Genomic DNA, 20193 nt, shown 5'->3' on the forward strand with positions numbered 1-20193 from the left:
ATCAGCCCAACCCTTTCAGGTCTGCTACTGGGCAGTGGGCTCACTCTGCTTGCCGCCTAGGCCCTTCGACGCTCCCACCCAGAAATGACGACATGGCTAGTGAGGCTGACAGTCTTGCTGTAATTGGGAGAAAACGGGCTGCAGCGCATTTGGCAGATTGAGAGTCACCAGCAGCCAGAGTTGGGGTTGTACAGGCAGCCGAGGGGCTCAGGGCCCCCTGCCTCACATGGTGAAGAGGAAGAAGAGGTCAAATTCTAACCCAGATGGGAAAGTTGGTCCCTGGGGCAGTTTCACTTCCTCTCCTCGCTCTGAGGAAGGTGGGGAAGGACATCATCTCCCCTTGCTGCCGAAGTTTCCTTTGGGAGAGGCTGGGGAGGGTTTATAAAAATCTCCTAGCGGAGACAACCTCCCCCACCGGCCCCCTAGTTGGCCTCTGCTCCCTTCCAGCCACTTCACAGCAGAGTCCAAATCCAGAACCATTTGTGTTTCATGGGCCTGAGGGTGGTGAGGGGAGGACAAGGTGGCCAGAGGCAAGGGGTGGGGGACCAGGGGCAGTGGCCATTCCTACCAGTTCCAGGGAAACAGGGCCTTTCTCCCAAGCACCCTGCACAGGCTCAGCGGCAGCACTGGCCACCTGCCCTCCCAAAGAGGGTTCCAAACCCCCACGGAGTGCCTCAGAGTGGAGAGGGTTCAGGCAAGGAAGACCACAAAGATGATGAAGAAAACAATGAGGATGAGGAAGATTTTGACCATGAGCCACCGGTTGGAAGTGACCGATTGGAAGTACTTGAGGATCTCTGAATGGGCGGCCTCAACATCCAGCTGTGCTCCCAGCACGTTCTCGTCGATCCTGGGGATAGAGCCGGAAGGAGAGGAAACAGAAGGACACCGGATTAAAAAGAACGCTGTCGAAGCGTATTTACTGACACGGAAAGATGGTCACAATATGTGGGAGTAAAAAGTGTTTACATACAATACGATCCCATTTGGGTGCATATATATTTGTGTACAGAAGAAGTTCTGGAAGGGTAATATAAACAAGTCATGGCTCTGGTTGGAAAATCAGCTCTGCCACTTATTAGTTTATCACCCTAAGCCAGTTATTTAACCTCAAGTCTCCTTTTCTTCAACTGCAGAGGAAGGGAAAATGAGGATAATACAAACCCTGCCTCTCTGATTGGTGTCAGTCTTAAATGAGTTAACAAACATAAAGTGCCCAACACATACTAAGAGCCCCCAAAATGTTAGCTATTATAATTTCTTGTTCATCGCTATTTACTGATTTTTATCTAACAAATAGTATTGCATTTGTAATAAGGGGAAAAAGTTCATACACCATTATAGTCAGGAACTCTTGGTTCCGAGTGAGCCAGGGAAAAAAATTTAATGATATGGACAGGAAGTCAGAGAATAAGAAGAGCCCTGAATTAGGAGAACAATGTCTCTCCAGGGTACAGAGAAGACTTCAGAGGAAGGGCAATCTCTTGATAGGTTGCTGAGGAAAATAAAGCATTTCCCAGCCAACCTGCATAGGCAATCCTAAAAATGAAACACAAACCCTGGTCTTTACAAACGGAGCCCCTGGGAGCAGAGATCTTTGCGAGCTCTGAGGATACAGAAGTAGGTGGAGGCTACCAATCCAGTTGGAAAGTGAGAGGAGGGGCTGGGCCATTGGCTGCAAGGCCAAGGTCCTGGAAGTTGGTCATGACGACTTCAAGATATCTCTGTCCAAATACAGAGAGCCTGGGTTGTACATGATTCCCTATTTATGTCAAAGAGGCTAACTAAAGTAACACGTTTCCCAGCTTTAGGCTGTAATTATATTTCTCGATGTAGGTGCATATGTCATCTCATACCCAATAAAGCTCATACTGGCTTTGCTTAACAAAAACAGAAAAAGCCATTTGAATTATGAATGGCTTTGCTTAACAAAAATGGAAAAACAATAATGCAAATCTGGCATATAAAAGACTCATGGGAGTCCATGAATGAAAACTGATAGAAGGGAACTCTGGTGGTGAAAAAATTAGGAAACAATCAGCTATTTTGAAGAAGTGCCAGGGGATTTAGAAAACAAAAATGAATGAGGCAGAAAAACATGGCTTGAGAAAGAAAGGAAACCGAAAATGGATGAGGCAGAAAAAAATGACTTGAGAGGGGCCAGCCCTGTGGCATAGTGGTTAAGTTCTCATGTTCTGCTTAGGTGGCCCAGGGTTCGCCAGTTTGCATCCTGGGTGCGGATATGGCACCGCTTGGCAAGTCATGCTGTGGCAGGCGTCCCACATATAAAGTACAGGAAGATAGGCAAAGATGTTAGCTCAGGGCCAGTCTTCCTCAGCAAAAAGAGGATTGGCAGCAGATGTTAGCTCAGGGCTAATCTTCCTCAAAAAAAAAAAAAAGGCTTGAAAAGGAGAGGAAAACCAAAAGGGGAAAAGTTTGCAATGGAAGGAGGGCAAAAGAATATCTGATGGAGAGGGGAAAAAAACAATTACAGAGGGAAGGAATCAAGCGATGAAAAGCTGGAGTCTGGCTGAACAGAAGGACAGACAATGAAATTGATGTGAGAGGCACAGAAACCAGAAGACTAGAAGGTGAGTCTAATTTGGGAACACCAAAAAAAATGCAGTTGAACCGAAGAAGACGGTCAGCCCAAGAAGTGGAAAGATTACTTGAACATGACTAGGAGATCTGGGATGTTAGTTTTCTGAGTTTCATTTTGCCCAAAACTTCATAATGATTGAGAGAAACTGAGTCATGTTCAGGATACAGAAACTGTCTTTAAGTAGCTCCATATGGCCAGATTAGGAAATCTGATTGTAATAAAGAATAACAATGGTAACGCACTATACTATATTGAATAAAAAAAAGAAATTACTATTATTCCATAGTAATATTAAAGAGAGAAATCTCCTTCTTTACAGGAGAATGTTAGCTAATGAATGTAGAAGGAATGAGAGCATTAGAAAATTACCATTTTGCCACACACAATCTCACAAATGAGTCAGGCCAGGATCATCAAAGGGCTGAGGAGCTGGCCATTCACATGGACTCAAAGAATGACTCCACAGATGACTCAGTCTGATGTCACCACCTTCAACAAGCGACCAAACTTGGCATCACCAATAAAGGGGTAACTTCACCAAGTGCCAACTGATGGGATTACCTATGTAGCTGCCAAAAGAAATTCAACCTTAATCTAATCATGAGGAAACACTGGACACATTCACATGCAGGACTTTCTACAAGAAGCACTGGCCTCTTCAAAAAAAGACAACGTCACAAAAAACAAAACAGAAAGCAGACTAAAGAGACACAACAATCAAATGTTGTCTTAAATTGAAGGGAAAAAAAAGCTAACAGCATTTTTTTAGGACAGTTCGGGAAATCCAAATATGGACTGAGTCCTGGATAGTGCTGGAGAATTCTTAATTTTCTTAGGTATGATAACGGTATTGTGGCTGTTCAGCAGAATACCTGTTCTTGGGAGACACAGGCTGAAGTATTTAGGCATAAAAATGTCATGACATTTGCACTTACTTTCAAATGATTCAGGAAAAAAAGAGCAAGAGAAAGCAAATGTGATAAAATGTTAACAGTTTGGTCAATCTACATGAAAGGAATATATGTGTTCATTGTGCTATCCACCCAACTTTTCTACAGTTTGAGATTTTTTAATTTACAAATTGGGGGGAAAAGGAAAATGCCTCAGTAACATTAAATCAGCAGTTTTCATACCTTAGAAAAAATAAGAATCACCTTTTGAAGGTCCCCAAAATGAAAATTCCCAGGTCTCACATCCAGAGAATCTTCGGTGGGGCCTAGGAATTTACATACTGGAGAATTTTGGACTAACTCAGTGTTTCTAAAGAGGGAGCTCAAATCCAGATCCACTGGCATCCAGGAAACAAATGAAAGAAGGTCCACTTTTAAAATTTCATCCTTTCAAAATTTCAATTTCTTATGCATATGGTTGTTCACAAATTTTCTCTCTTTTGTTATCTCCCTTTTATGTTTCAATCTGCTGTAAAATTGCTTCTGAGCCATTCAACTGAAACTGCTGGCACTGGTCCAATTAATCCTAGCCCGGTGATCCAATTAACACCTCAGGATCCTTACCTCACACTTTCTTACTTCAGGGCACCGAGAAATAGCCACTCCTTTCTTCCTAAAAGCCCTTCCATCTCAGCTTCCAAGAGTACATCTCTCTGCACCTTCTTCCCTCCTCCTAACCCTTCCTTCTCAGTCTCTTGGTCAGAACATTCCCTTCTCTAGAGATCCCTGGAATCCACGGAGATCTGTCCTGTCCTTTTTCTCATTTTACCCAATGTCCCTGGATGGTCTCATCTATGCTTGTGGTTTCACCAAGAGGCCACTGACTCCCAAGTCCTTAGCTCTAGCTCAGCCCTCTCTTCTGAGCATCAGACCACGCATCAAATGCCACTTGGCTGTCCCATGGAGTTTGAAACTCCGCATGGCTGGAACAAACTTCATTCCCTTCACCCAGCATCAATCCATTTCCTCTGTGTTCTCTCCCTGAGAGCAAACTTCTTGCTGTGGCAAACAGGTCTTCTGTGATCTGGCCCTGCCTCTCTAGCCACTCCCCCAGCCACACGGAATACATCTGCATTCCTGGAATCCACCTGCATTCCTGGAATCTACTAAACTCTTTTTCATTTCTGACTTGCTTTTTCCCCACATGGAATGCCGCTTCCTTTCCCCTTCTCTGGCTGGCATTCCCCTGAAGTCTTAGCTTGGTATCACTTTCAGGAAGGCCCCCCCGCCCCCATCTAGGGGAGGTGCCTACTCTGAGTTTCCTCATTCTCCTCTGTCCCTGCCTTTATCATACTGAACTGTAATTGCTAGTGTATGTCTCTCCTACTAGACATTGAGCCCCTTGAGGGCCAGAACTGTCTTTTACCTTCCTATCCCCAGATCCAGCAGGACTAGCTCACACCAGCAACAACAAATGTTTGCTGAACCAAAGAACAAATGAATACTAACACTGAAAAATACTTAGGACACTTTCAATGCAGACTAGAATGTAAAGTTGCAAATACACTATAATGCTACAATTCTATTTAAAACACATATGCATTTGGGAAAGAACTCAAATATCTTTTACAATTCTGTTTCACTGAATCTATAATAACATTCTAATATTCAAAATACATCGTAGCCTGAGGAGCTGTAGTGTTTATGGCTTAACTTAGCAAGAGGTGCCTGAGGTCTCAGCTGAACCAGATAAACATCAGTCAATTCTCCCGATGCTAGGATCAAGACAGCTGTACTCACAGTACTTTATAAATGGCTGGTGCTTAATGCATAGCAGTTGAATAAATAAATAAACATCCTTTTAACCAGTAGTTCCCAAACCTGGATGGTCATCAGAACTCCCTATGAGCTTGTATAAAATGAAGGTTCCTGGTGGTCCACTCCACTCACCTCTATGTACTCAGAATCTCCAAGTATGAGGCCAGGAACCTATTTTCTTTACCTTGACCAGTTACATATGTGAGGCTGCATAAGGGATCAGTGTTGGGAAACCTGCTTTAGAAATGTGTGTGCTCACCCCCTTTCACTTGCTCAACAACCTAGGGGAAAAGCCCTCTGCTGGGTGCTGTAGGAAATAAAGATCAATCAGGATTGGACATGGCCTAAAGGCCCAGAGTGAGTGGGCTGGGCCTGCAGACCTGTGGATACCTCAAACCTCCCACTCCTCCTCTCTCCATTCCTTCCACTAATGGCCTTTCTTCTTCCTGAACTGAGAAGACTGCAGTAGTCTGAGGAAATGGGCAGGTAAAGAAAATAGGTTCCTGGCCTCGTATGTGGAGATTCTGATTCCACAGACGTGAGTGCAGTGGCCCTCCAGGAATCTTCATTTTTTGTAAGTTCCACAGAGGGTTCTGATGAGTATCCAGGTTTAGGAACCACTGGTTGAAGGATGTTTATTTATATATTCAACTACCATGTATTGAGCACCAGCATTTATAAGGTGCCATGAATATAGCTGTCTTGGTCCCCTGGCCCAGCATCTAGACATCATGCCCCACTTTTCCACCCATCACCAGCTCCTCTGAAAGCCAAGCCCACCCCTTACACACTGGATTCCACATCCTCTCACCATCTCAAGAACATAATTTTAAGAATTCTCTCCCCTTGCTCCTATATCAATTTTTATTTCTCTTTTGGATTATTCCTATCAGCACACAAACATATTTGTATTTTCTCCCATGCTTTTAAAAAATAAGAACAAAAACCTCTTGGCTCCCACTAGACAAATTGAAAACAATCTGAACATTGAAAATAATCATTATCTGGGGCTGGCCAGGTGGTGGAGTGGTTAAGTTCATGCACTATATTTTGGAGGCCTGGGTTTCACTGGTTTTCACCGGTTTGGATCCCAGGCATGGACCTATGTACCACGCTCATCAAGCCATGCTGTGGCAGGTGTCCCACATATAAAGTAGAGGAAGATGGGCACGGATGTTAGCTCAGGGTCAATCTTCCTCAGCAAAAAGAGGAGGATTGGCAGCAGATGTTAGCTCAGGGCTAATTTCCCTCAAAAAAAAAAAAAAGAAAAGAAAAGAATCCTTATCCTAACTGATTATAATTCAAAAAGTAAATAAAAACCTTAAGCCCATAATGATGCCCAAAAGAGAGGAAGAATTGAAAAAAATAATAATAAAAAGTCCTTGGCCACTACTTGTGGCAACTGCCATCAACTATTTACTCTGAAAATGTAGGAAAATAATTAAGGTTTTGTCCAGCCCAATTAAGAGGAACTTGAGCTCATGCAGTTACTAAGGGAAAGCTCTTCTTTACAGAAAAGTGTATCCCAATGAGATAAACTGACTCACCCAAGCATCATAAATGGATAGAAACATTAGGTAAAAGGTTCTAGGGGAATAGGATACCATAGGTATTCCATAAATTACTTGGTGACAGCAAAGAAGAAAATCTACTTTTAAAAAGAGAGACTATCTGTCACCATCTTAATCAAGTGATCATATTATTCTCACTGATCTAGGGACAATCTGACATTAAATATCTCCCAATGAGATGCAATGTGATATAAGTGTGTGTGCGTGTGTGTGTATAGAGATAATCCCCAGAAGGAAAGGATAGAAAAAATATTTGAAGAAATAATGCCCAAATATTTCCTAAAGTTTGTGAAAGACATAAATTTTCAGATTCAAGAAGCTCAGAGAACTCCCAGCAGGATAAATTCAAAGACAATCACATACAGATACATAGTTAACTGCTGGGGCTGGCTGGATAGTGTAGCAGTTAAGTTTGCATGTTCCGCTTCGGGAGCCCAGAGTTTCACTGGTTTGAATCCTGGGCGCAGACACGGCACCGCTCGTCAGACCATGCTGAGGTGGCATCCCACATGCCACAACTAGAAAGACCCACAACTAAAATATACAACTATATATAGTTGTAGGGAGATTTGGGGAGAAAAAGCAAAAAAAAAAAAAAAAGATTGGCAACAGTTGTTAGCTCAGGTGCCAACCTTTAAAAAAACAAAAAAGAGTGAAAGTGAGGGCCAGCCGCAGTGGCCTAGTGGTTAAGGTTGGCATGCTCTGCTTCAGTGGCCCAGGTTCGTTCGGTTCCTGGGGCAGAGACCTACACCATTGTCTGTCAGTGGCCCTGCTGTGGCAGCGGCTCACATACCAAAAGAGGAAGATTGGCAGCTGATGTTAGCTCATGGAGAATCTCCCCGAGCCAAAAAAAAAAAAGAATGAGGGTTGGCCCCATGGCCAAGTGGTTAAGTTCATGTGCTCTGCTTTGGCAGCTCAGGGTTTTGCCAGTTCGGATCCTGGACGTGGACCTAGCACCACTCATCAAGCCATGCTGAGGCGGCATCCCACATAGCACAACTTGAAGGACTTACAACTAGAATATACAACCTTGGACGGGGGAGGCTTTGGAGAGAAAGGAAAAAAAAAGCTTGGCAACAGATGGTAGCTCAGGTGCCAATCTTTAAAAAAAAAAGACGAATGAAAGTGAAATAAACAAACTTTCAGATAAAAGGAAAGTAAAAGAATTTGTCATCAGCAGATGTACTCTACAAAAAAATACTAAAGCAAGTTCTTCAGGGTAAAGGGCAGTGATACAAGATGGAAACTGGATATTCCAGAAGGAATGAGAAGCAATGGAAAGGGTAAACATATGAGTAAATACAAAACACTATTTTTTCCTCTTAATTTCTTTAAACTTTAAAGCAAAAATTATAATATGTACTGTGGGATTTATAAAGTATGTAGATGCAACAAATATGAGAACTAGAGCATAAAGGATGGAGGAGAGGGTTGCCAAGTTCTTACACTGTCTATGAAATAGACTGTGAAAAGTAAATGATGCATATTGTAATCCTTAGAGCAACCGCTAAAAAAAAAGACACATAGCTAAAATACCAACAGACAAATTTAAATGGAATTCTAAAAAGAATTTCAATCGTTCAAAAGAAGACAGGAAAGGAGGAACAGAGGAACAAAAGACAGAAGGGAAAACCAGAAAGCAAATAGTAAGATGGCAGGCCTACATCCCACCTTATCGAAAATTACATTAAATGTTAATGAACTGAACACTCCAATTAATTCCCAGCTCTCATCTTGCTTGGCCTAAAAGCAAACTTTGTTACAGCTGACCACTCTTTCCTTGACTCACTTTCTTCTCTTGGCTCCTAGGACAGCACATCCATTTATTTTTCTTTCCACCTCATCAGCTGTGCTCTGTTCAGTCTCTTCCTAGGACTGACTTGGGTTCAGAAATGGCCCCAAGACTCAGTGCTTGATCCTCCTCTTTACACACACTCCCTTACCCAGTTGCAAAGTCCAATTCTGCCCACCCTTGGCCCAGACTTGTCTTCCAAACTCCATATATCCATCTGCCTGTTCATTATTTCCACTTGGATGTCTAACAGACAACTGTCCACCTCCTGCTGGACAATGTGTCCAACACTGAACTCATTTTCCCCCTAAACCTACTCTACCCACAGTAACCAATTTCAAGCAAAGGCCATGAATCCCTTCCGCTGCTCACATCAGAAGCCTGGAATTATCATAAACTCCTCTTTTTCTCTCACATCCTACACTCAGTTCATCAAGGAATTGATTCTGGGGGCCGGCTCCGTGGCCAAGTGGTTAAGTTCGCGCGCTCCGCTGCGGTGGCCCAGGGTTCAGATCCTGGATGAGGACATGGCACCACTCGTCAGGCCACGATGAGGCGGCGTCCCACATCCCACAACTAGAAGGACATGCAACTAAGATATACAACTGTGTACAGGGGGGGGGTTTGGGGAGATAAAGCAGAAAAAAAAAAAAAAAGGAATTGATTCTGTTGATTCTACCTTCAAACCTTCAAATTACATTTAGAATCCAACTACTACTCACTACCTTGGTCCCAGCTACCATCACCTTTTTTTTTTAAGGAAGATTAGCCCTGAGCTAACATCTGCTGCCAGCTTTTTGCTGAGGAAGACTGGCCCTGAGCTAACATCCGTGCCCATCTTCCTCTACTTTATATGTGGGATGCCTACCACAGCATGGCATGCCAAGTGGTGCCATGTCGCACCTGGGGACCGAACCGTCAAACCCTGGACCGCCGAAGTGGAACGTGTGCGCACTTAACTGCTGTGCCACCAGGCCAGCCCCATACCATCACCTCCTGCCCAGATTACTGTACAGGCCTCTGCACCGATCTCCTTGCTTCTGTCCTAGGCCCCTACAATCTATTCTGACTACAGCAATCAAATGATGTTTTTAAAATAGAAGTCAAATAGAGGAACCTTTCATCAAAACCCTGCAACTGCTTTTCAGGTCACTCCGAGTAAAAGCCAAAGCCTCACATGACTTTAGAAGGCCCCACGTGATCTGGCCCCTCAGCTCCCTCTGACTTTACCCGGTACTACTCTCCTCCTCACTCTTCCCCAGTTGCAGTGGATTCTTTGCTGTCCTTTAACTCATCAGACACATTCCCGTGTGAAGGCCCTCACACTGGTTCTTCACTCTGCCTGGCAAACTTCCCCAGATCTCTACATGGCAAACTCCCTTATCTTCTCCCAAATCTTGGTCAGATGTCACCTTCTTAATAGGGTCCACCTTAACCATTCTATTTAAAATTACACGGGGCTGGCCCTGTGGCCAAATGGTTAGGTTCGTGCGCTCTGCCTCGGCAGCTCAGGGTTTCGCCAGTTCGAATCCTGGGCGCAGACATAGCACTGCTCATCAAGCCATGCTGAGGCAGTATCCCACATGCCACAACTGGAATGACCCACAACTAAAAATACACAACTATGTACTGGGGGGCTTTGGGAGAAAAAGGAAAAATAAAATCTTTAAAAAATAATAATAAAATAAAATAAAATTACAACTTGCTCCTCCAAATCTAGCATTCCTGATCAGTGTACTCTACTCTACCTTTATTTATAGTATTTATCAGTGAGCAAAAATATATACTGGACAATTTACTTATTATGTGTTTTTTTTTTTAAAGTTGGCACCTGAGCTAACAACTGTTGCCAATCTTCTTTTTTTTTCTCTTTCTTTTTCTCCCCAAAGCCCCCCAGTACATAGTTGTATATTTTAGTTGTGGGTCCTTCTAGTTGTGGCATGTGGGACTCTGCCTCAGCGTGGCCTCAGTGGCCATGTCTGCACCCAGGATCCAAACCAGTGAAACCCTGGGCTGCCAAAGCGGAGCGTAGGAACTTAACCACTCAGCCACAGGGCTGGCCCTATGTGTATTTTTAATAATCTATCTCCCCTACTAGGATGTAAGTTCCACGAGGGCAGGGATCTTTGTCCATGGCTGTATCTCCATAACTGGTTGCATGAACACTAACTGCCAAAGAAGAGGAGCAGATAAAATGCCTCTTGCAGGGGCCGGACCGGCTGGTGGTGCAGTGGTTAAGTTCGCACATTCCAATTCCGCGGCCCGGGGTTTCACCAGTTCGGATCCCAGGTGCGGACATGGCACTGCTTGGCATGCCATGCTGTGGTAGGCGTTCCACATATAAAGTAGAGGAAGATGGGCATGGATGTTAGCTCAGGGCTGGTCTTCCTCAGAAAAAAGAGGAGGATTGGCAGTAGTTAGCTCAGGGCTAATCTTCCTCAAAAGAAAAAAATTGCATAATAGCAAATATCACACACAAAAAATAAAATTGTTTAAAATAAATAAATAAATAAATAACATTTTAAAAAATAAAATAAAAAAGGTTAAAAAAAAAATAAAATGCCTCTTGCAGTGGCAGGTGGCGCCAGAAGAGCAGGTCTTCCCACCGCTGGGCTCTGCCCACCTCCCTCTAGTCTCATCTGCACCTCTGTTCCTGTCTCTCTTTGCATGGTTAGATACCTCTCATCATTCAGGTCTCTGCTTCAATGTCATGTCTTTTTCAGAACAGCCTTCCCTGCCACCCAATCTGATATTCCTACTCACTCATTCTCTTAACGCACCATGCTACTTTAATTTTCTTTATAGTCCTTATCGCTACCTGCAAATTTCTTGTCAATTCTTGTTAAAAGCTGTCCTTACCCACTCTATTTTTTTTCTTCTTCTCCCCAAAGCCGCCCAGTACATAGTTGTATATTCTAGCTGTAGGTCCTGTCCTTCTGGTTGTGTTATGTGGGACGCTGCCTCAGCATGGCTTGATGAGTGGTGCCATGTCCGTGCCCAGGATCCGAAACGGCAAAATCCTGGGCCGCCAGAGTGGAGTGGCAAACTTAACCACTTGGCCGCAGCACCAGCCCCTACCTGCTCTATTGAATTCCATACATACACTACAAAGTAAGCTGCATGAAATAGACTCTATTGTTCTACTCATCGCTGGATCCCCAACTCCAGGAACAGTGTCTGACGTGGAACAGGTGCTCAATAAACACTTGTTGAATGGATGGAGGCAGGTGAATTGGGCCCTGTGGGTGGGTAGGACTCACCCTACTCTGCCAAAGGGCATCAAGGTGTCCCTGGGGATCTTTAGGATGCCAACCCACAGGGAAGAGAAGGCTCCTCTGTTTGGGTGAGAGAGAAAAAGAGTCTCACCTCTGAATGGTTTCTTCCTGTTCCTTAACCATGTGCGCCAACTGCTGAAAGATGGAGCCGAGCTCAACAATTGTGGACTCGATGTTCTGCATGGTGTCTGCCCGACTCTGGATGTAGGAATCCTTCAGAGGAGAGAGAGCACATATGAGCACTGCGAGCTTCTGCAGGGTAGGGCCTGCCTCTTTAAGACCCTCCTAGGTTGCCATTCCACCCATGGCACATTCCAGACACTTGACTGTGGCCCACAGAAGAGGACAGAAGAGCAACCCCTCCCCAGTTCAGAGTCTGGGTACCTGCTCGTCAATGAGCTGCAGCTGCTGGCTGGTCCGAGAGTCTATCATGTCGATGGCCACATCCCCGGAGGCACGGGACTCTGCCCCCAAAACCACAGCACCACCCCCTGGGCGAAGAAAGAAGACATGGCACTTCTTAGTAGTTAAAAGGAGATTCAAAGCCCACATGCTCTGGATTTGAATCCCAGCCCTGGCACTTACTAGCCTTGTGACCCTGGACAAATCATTTAACCTCTCTGAGCCTCAGTTTCCTCACCTGTAAAATGGGGAATAATAATAGTTGCTTTCTCAAAGAGTGTTTGTGAAAATTAAATGAGAGAGTGTAAATAAAGTGAGTAACTGCACAGAAAATATTAGAAACTATCATTTTTCCAAACATGATTGAATTTACCCCCAACAGTAAGAATGTGGAAGACTATAAATGTGGATCATGAATCCCAGCAATTAGGTTTGACCTCTGAGAGATAAAGCCTAGCCACTTCCTTGCTCCTCCATTCTCCTAGCCACACCTGCCTTTAGAGGATGCTGTCACAACCAAAGTAACTAAGTTTACCCCTCAGGGCTCCCTGCATTGCCTGTAACTTACCCAGGTGGTTGGGGGCAAGGGGCAGGGCTGACACGGGTGCCCGGGAGAACTGCTCCCGCCGGCTCCTCTGCTGCTTCAGGTTCTGGGGTTGGGGAAGAAATGCAAAGGTCCTGAGGCCTCTGGAAAGCGGGCATGTTCAAGAGATCCTCCTGTCAGCCCATGACCCTGCTGCCCTCACCCTTCCACCTGTCCCTGTCCCATTTCCCTCTTGGGCCCTTACCCCCAGATTCCCATCCCTCCTACACAGATTCTTCTCACCTCTGTCCTCACTTCCAAAACTGATTTGAAGTCATTGGACATGGAGGCCAGTTTCGACTAGAAGAAAAGGAGAGTGGGTCAGCCAAAGAAGACAACACCTTCCTCCCTTTTGTCTCCCCCGTAGCCTCCCCCAGGTCCTACCTGCAGGGAGACCACGATAGTGTTGGAATGGGTTTGCAGGTGCCGGCCACTCTGGCTGCCCTTGGCCCTCACGAAATCCTGAAGTTGGGCAATTTGTTTATTGAGGCTATTGATATCCTGGTGGAAGAGCCAACAGAAAAAGGAGTGTCAACCAAGGAGTCCTCAGCAACCATCTATCTCTCCCACGTGGACAACTCCGGCAGGGACGTCCAGGAGGAAATTATTAGCAGGGGTGAGGGTATCTCAGACAGTCAGACCAGAGCGGCCTGCTGAGATTTCCCAAGCTCTGGCTCAGTCCCTACAGAGTAGAGCCAGAAAGAGGTGAAATATGGTTTCATCCATTTGTAAACAAATGACGTGTTTACCCTCTGCACCCCGCTGCCCTACTCCACCTTGTGAGGCCATGCTCATGGCCACAGAGCCCCTTAAAAGGCCAAAATCTTGAACCCAGGGCATGTTGACCAAAAAGCACCTGTGTAGCACTCAGGAAAAGGGAAGAGTCAAAGGCACACTGGTTTTCCAGAAGCATCAATGAAATGATTTTTACATACAGAATTCTGTGACTTGTCCAAGGTCATACACAATGAGTGAGTAGCACAGCCAGGCTTTCTACACCAGACCAATGCATCATCCACTCTCCAGTCCAGCCTGCCAAGGGCCACGTGAGACAAGGGAAATGAAGGAGGTGGCCAGGGGGTGGCAGAGAAAGCTTGCCCCTGGGCAGCCAGAGCCAGGGAGGGATCAGAGGAAGAGGAGAAGGGGGAATGGAATAGAGTCAAGAATAGTGACTTCAAGAAAAAGGATAGAAGAAAAACTAGATGAGACAACTTCTAGAGACCCTCCAATAGTCCCTTCAATCAGTATCCCAGCCCCAACCACTGAGATCCCTGGATGATGTCCACTGCTGACTGGTCTGTCCCTTTGGAGTTGAGGCAGCCTCCCCACAGCCCGGTGCAAAACTGCATTCCAGGTTTTTACCCCATAAAAATCTTCTCTCCCAAGTTTCTAGCTTAGAAGATGGCTCCACTTCCCACCTAGGCGCCCAAGCTAGAAGCTTCTAAGTCACATACTCACACCTCTTTAACCTACCTATATGCCACAACATAACCATAATCTACTGAGTGCTGACTGGGTACTCGGCCCCGTGTGAATACAACAGCAGCCTCGTATTTGTTTACCGTGTGCCACACAACATGCTAAGCAGCTTACAACTTCCCCTTTGCCCTTAAACTTCATATAGAAAACAACTCAATTTCCCCCCAGAAGTCATTCCTCCTTCTTCCTTCCTTTCCATTTTGATAAATGGCACCACCATTCATCAGTTGCTCAGACCAAAAACTTAAGAGCCATCCTCAATTCCTCTTTTCCCTTAATCCACATGGAACCTAAGCAGGAACTCACAAAGAACCTAGCTGATTGCAACATAGACTCTGAATCTGTCCACTCATCTCCTCCTCTTCTGAACACACCCTAGTCCAAAGAGTCATCTTCTCTCTCGCTCAAAAATCTCCAAGAGCCTCCTAAATGACTTTCCTCTTAGAGCTTGCCCTCCTACAATCCACTTTCTACACAGCAACTAGAGTGATCTTTTAAACCAAAATGTCATCCTCCTGCTTAAAAATCTTCTAAGAGGTTCCACCAAATTTAGAATACAACCCAAATTCCTTACCTGGCTAACAGACTCCACAGGGTCTGGCCCCACCCATTCCTCTGACCTCATCCCCTGGCAGTCTCCTCACTTGCTATGCTGCAGCCACATTGGCCTCTTTTGTGTTCATCAAATGCATCAAGGGTGCCCACACTTCAGGACCCTTTGCTTTGCTATTCTCACTTTCTAGAAAGTGCTCCCACCAGATCTTTGGATGATTCACCATTCAGGTCTCAATGACCCTTCTTCAGCCAGGTCATCCTAGACCACCCCATCTACGGTGGGTCCCTACCCTAGTAACTCACTCCCTTTATTCCTTTAATAGGATTTACCACTATCTGAAACTGCCTTTTCTGTTTACTTGTGTAGGGTCTAGTCTACCCATTGAGAAAGGAAGTTCCCAAGGCCAGGGACCAGGCTGAATCCCTAGAACCAGGGAGCAAAAAGTCACTCAGAACATGAGTGATTGAATAAATAAACAGATGAATCTTCACAACAACCTTATGAGGTAGATACTGTTATCACCCTCTTATTATTTGTAAGGGAACTGAAGCTCAGAGTAGTTAAGCAGCATATCCAAGGTCACACCATAAGTGGTGGACATAGGATTTGAACTCAAGTCTGCCTGAATCCAGTCAGTGGTTCATTTTTTTTTTCCTTTTTGAGGAAGATTAGCCCTGAGGTACCATCTGCTGCCAAACCTCCTCTTTCTGCTGAGGAAGACTGGTCCTGAGCTAACATCCATGCCCATCTTCCTCTACTTTATATGTGGGACGCCTACCACAGCATGGCATGCCAAGCAGTGCCATGTCTGCACCCGGGATCCGAACCTGCGAACCCTGGGCCACCAAAGCGTAACGTGCGCACTTAACCACTGTGCTACCAGGCCGGCCCAAGTCAGTGGTTCTTAAATGCCTATGCACTAACATCCCAAGAGTTCATGGAAACCTCCCTTTTCTATCCAGCGCAGCATCTCTTCAATGTGTCTGCCCTTTGGTCTCTGCCATAACCATCTTCATACTGAACAACTGTAGCAGCCTCCTCCTCAGCCTTTCTGCATATCTATGCTCCAGGAGTTTTTTTCCCCATGGTCATTCAATTTCACATTTTATTCTCATTACATTGTGAGGGAAAAGAAGGAATCACAACTGTATAGAACTGTGCCATACTGGTGTCTTTCAGACAGAACTGGGATCCAGGTTCTAACTGTCTCTGTAGCCTATGGCATACAGAGTGATTTCACACTCCTTAACAAGGACCACGATGACCTTCACAACCAGCCACCAATCTACCTTTCCAGCCTCATCTCCTGCCAATCACTTATTCAATCAACAAATATTGACTACCTACTATATGTCATACATCGTTACAGGATTTAGGATATATCTATGAACAAGCAGAAAGAAAAAACCCCAGCTCTTCTAGCACTTACATATGTGTGTGTATATATATATTTTTTTTTTGGAGGGGGACAATGTAGGTGGGAGAGAACAAGAGACAAACAAGAAACATAGTAAGTAAGTTAATTATAGAGAACGTTAGAATGTATCAAGTGCTATGAAAAAGGAAACATAGCAAGATAATGGAGATCAGAGTTTTGGGCAGTGGAATATTAAACAGCACGATCAGGATATGCCTTCCTGAGTAGGTAATACCTGAGCAAAGACTTGAACTTTCCCTTTTACAAGCCATGCCTCTGCACACGTTGTTTCCCCTATCTGGAATGTTCTTCCATTGCCTCTACACAGGCCTTGAAAGTAGCTCAGATTTCACCTCCTCTATAAAATCTTTCCCAGTGTTCCTGGACTGTCTCATTCATCTTTTTGTAAGATCTTTTCTGGACCATTTGCCTCCTACTCATAAGTATGAGTTTATGGGGCTGGATACCTATTCTAGATAATAAGCCCTTGAAGGCAGGAATTTTGCCTCCCGTTTGTGAGGCAAGGGCTCAGCACACCGCTCTCTATACAGTAGATGATCAATAAGTGTCCAGTGACCCAATGGATGAGCAGCATGTTTGGGGCTGGCTCTAGAAACTTGCTCTGGGCCTCTACGGCAATGGAAAATGATGGAAGCAATCCGATTGGAATGCTAGGCTCTATCGATAGCTAGTAGCTCACCTGTTTAATGATATAAGTTAGCTCCTCGATTTCCACTGCTTTATCATCAAACAGGGACTTGCGCTTTGCCACTGCAGAGACAAACAGGAAGCCACCACAGGTGAGGTCAGAGACAAGGCTCAGGGGATACGGTTCCTCGGCCCTCTTTGGTTCACTGCCCCACTTCTGAAAGACCCCAAGAACACTCACAAATTGTCAGCTTCTCCAGCTTGGCAAATGTGTTGCTGAGGTCTTTCCCGATGCGCCTGCAAATGAGCATGTGTGCGAATACCATGGGAAAGGGCAGGAGAGGGCCTATTCCCACACTAGCTCCAGCACCACCACTCATAGCCCTCACGGCCAAGGCCACCACAGGCAAGCCTACTTCTCAGCCACTGTATCACCCCAGCACCCCTGTATCTCTCAACTCACTTGGCCATGAGGGTGAATTCACTGCGCTGCCGGACAGCACGCAGAGCTGGCTTGTTTGTCTGGATTCCATTCTGAAAAGCAACATCAAAACATGAGACTTCAGCTCCCCCTCCTCATTTCCAGCTTTCACTGTTCCTAAGGCGTCCACTAAATTCTCTCTCTAGTACTAGTGGCATTCTCCACCAGGTGGTCTAGATAGCTTGACCCAGGTTCATATCTTGACTTCACCATTTACCAGCTGGGGGATTTGGGGGCAAGTTACTTAAACCATTCTGAATCTCCGTTTCCTCATCTATAAAATGAAAACAATCCACACACCTCCTGCTGTTGTTGCTAAGATTAAATGACATAAGGGCCGTAAAGTATTCCAGCCAAATACTCAGTACACTGTAAGCCCTAAATAAATAGTAGCTGGTATTACCATTTTACTCCTTGAATCAGGAAATCAAACAGGATAACTGGAAAGCTCTTGGGAATCATATAGAAGAGCAGTTGTTAACAAGAGCTGAGCAGTAAATATATTTTAAAATAGTCACTTAGGGGGCCAGCCTGGTGGTGCAGTGGTTAAGTTTGCACGTTCCGCTTCGGCGGCCCAGGGTTCGCTGGCTCGGATGCTGGGTGCAGACATGGCACTGCTTGGCACGCCATGCTGTGGCAGGTGTCCCACATATAAAGTAGAGGAAGATGGGCACGGATGTTAGCTCAGGGCCAGTCTTCCTCAGCAAAAAGAGGAGGATTGGCAACAGAAGTTAGCTCAAGGCTAATCTTCCTCAAAAAAAAAAAAAAAAAACAAAAAGAAAAGAAAAATAGTCACTCAGGTCCCACTTAGAAGAAAGTCTGGACTGAGAGAAGGGAATCTAATTTTTTAAAAAGCACTCCAAAATGATTTTAGTAAAATTAAAATGATTTTAGTAAAAATTAATTATCTAGGCCTGGCCAGAACCACTATGTGCGTTCCACTTCAGCTGCCCAGAGTTCACAGGTTCGGATCCGGAGTTCGGATCCCGGGTGCGGACCTAGCACCACTCGTCAAGCCACACTGAGGCAGCATCCCACATAAAGTAGAGGAAGATTGGCACAGACTTTAGCTCAGCAACAATCTTCCTCAAGCAAAAAGAGGAAGATTTGCAACAGATGTTCGCTCAGGGCCAATCTTTCTCACGAAAAAAAAAATTAATTCTCTAGGAAACTTCATTTTACAGATATAAAAACTGAGGCCCAACTACAATAACTTCCTGTGGTCACAAAGCAAACTTGTGGTAGAACTATATTCAAGAGAACTAGACTTCAAGGTGCATGTCTCTGAGCTAAAGGCTCTTTCTAGAACCTGTTTCTTATCCAAACCAAATATATAGCAGCCACCTCTCACTCTCAGGTATTCCTTCCAGAATAGCAACCCTAGCCTCCGTGGGATTCCTCCCCCCAAAAAGTCTAGATCCTTGCCCCTAGATAGCTAGCCTACCTCTTCTCTATTTCTTAGTAGATCCTACTGCCCCCTCCAAGACTGCTCAGTTCTCTATCTGGTTCCCCCAAGAATGACTTCAATCAGCAGTGCTGGAGCACAGCCTCTCCCAGATTTGAGTGAGGCTCACTCTTGCCTTTGCCTCTCCAGATCCTTACCTGACGGCTCTGCAGGGACTTGCAGGCGGACAGGAACTCCTGGGTCCGATCCCGGCAGGACATGGTGTCGGGAGGGGGAGGGGCCAGGGCCACTGGCGGGGGCAGAGGGGCGATGTCGCTGCTGCTACTGCCAGCAGTTGCAGGGGACAGGACCTGTGTCTTTGAGAGACCCAGGTAGACACCCTGATCCGTGTTCTTAGACCCGTAGCGTTTCCGCGGGATCATTGAGACGCATAACCTCGGACTGTTGTGGAGGGGAGAGTGTCATTCCCCAGGCAGGCTTCTTCCCCACAAATTCCCCCCCAACCAGCAAATCCTCGGGCCCCTTCTCTCTAGGCACGGACTTTCGCGCCCAAAGCCACCCGCAGATCCTGGGGCCGGCCCGCAGCGGGCAGGGCCCCGCTTCCTCTCCGGCGTCGGCCGTCCCCCTCCTCGACTCTTCTAACTTGGCCCTGGCGGCCAGAGCGCGGGCTGGGGGCCCTGAAGTGGAGCCAGGGCCAGAGCCACGTCCCGTGGCCCCGAGGCTCCAGCCCGGCCTGTGCAACTGCCCCAGGCCCTAATTGGGCCCTCACGTCTCCACGGGTTCCTTCGATTCCTTAGGGAGAAACGGTGACGGACCTCCTGAGGTGGACACACTTCGGTGGGCGGAGGGGGGAACCTCTAGGTGTTTATTTGAAACAGGAAGTCCCACCCCCGCCAAAATCCCGCCTTCTGGAGGATTGCAGCCGCTGATTAGCTAATGCTGACGTCTTTCTCAACAGGGGTCTTCCTGATTGGACAGCGAGGTATTCGCTCACCCCCGAGCTAGGCCGGCTGGACTTACCCGCTTGCCCCTGGTTCCCTTCCCCCCGCCCGTCGCCGCCCCCAGCAAGCCGCTGCTCGGAGCTGACACGGCCGCCAGACCCCTGTTGGAGCCAGTCCTACCTCCCCTCTGACGCCTGCCGCCGCCGCCACTGCCACAATCTCCCGGGTCGTCACCGCCTCCTCCCCGGGAGCCGAAGCCGCGGAAACCAGACCAAAGACTGGAAGCCGCCACGTCACCCACACGTAACCCCACCCCCGGTGACGACAGGGCAG

At 46.1% G+C, this 20193-nt stretch overlaps 1 protein-coding gene across 5 annotated transcripts; it reads right to left on the reverse strand.

The window, feature by feature from the left end:
• Positions 1-100: 100 nt before the first annotated feature.
• Positions 101-20180, reverse strand: STX5 (syntaxin 5). 5 transcript variants are annotated; one of them, XM_001502836.6, is made up of 11 exons: positions 20041-20180; positions 19117-19360; positions 17497-17567; positions 17275-17330; positions 17086-17156; positions 13318-13434; positions 13177-13233; positions 12919-13000; positions 12333-12439; positions 12040-12161; positions 101-850 (listed from the first exon to the last, which is right to left on the reverse strand). In XM_001502836.6, exons 2-11 carry the CDS (start codon positions 19339-19341, stop codon positions 691-693), a joined length of 1068 nt encoding a protein of 355 aa, XP_001502886.1. In that variant the 5' UTR covers positions 19342-19360; positions 20041-20180; the 3' UTR covers positions 101-690. The 5 variants fall into 5 exon arrangements, with proteins under 5 accessions (XP_001502886.1, XP_070086136.1, XP_005598310.1 ...); XM_070230035.1 differs by having other exon boundaries at positions 19117-19275; positions 20041-20174; XM_005598253.4 differs by having other exon boundaries at positions 19735-20049.
• Positions 20181-20193: the final 13 nt, after the last annotated feature.

This window comes from Equus caballus, chromosome 12, assembly GCF_041296265.1.
Source record: "Equus caballus isolate H_3958 breed thoroughbred chromosome 12, TB-T2T, whole genome shotgun sequence".
Lineage (NCBI taxonomy): Eukaryota > Metazoa > Chordata > Mammalia > Perissodactyla > Equidae > Equus > Equus caballus.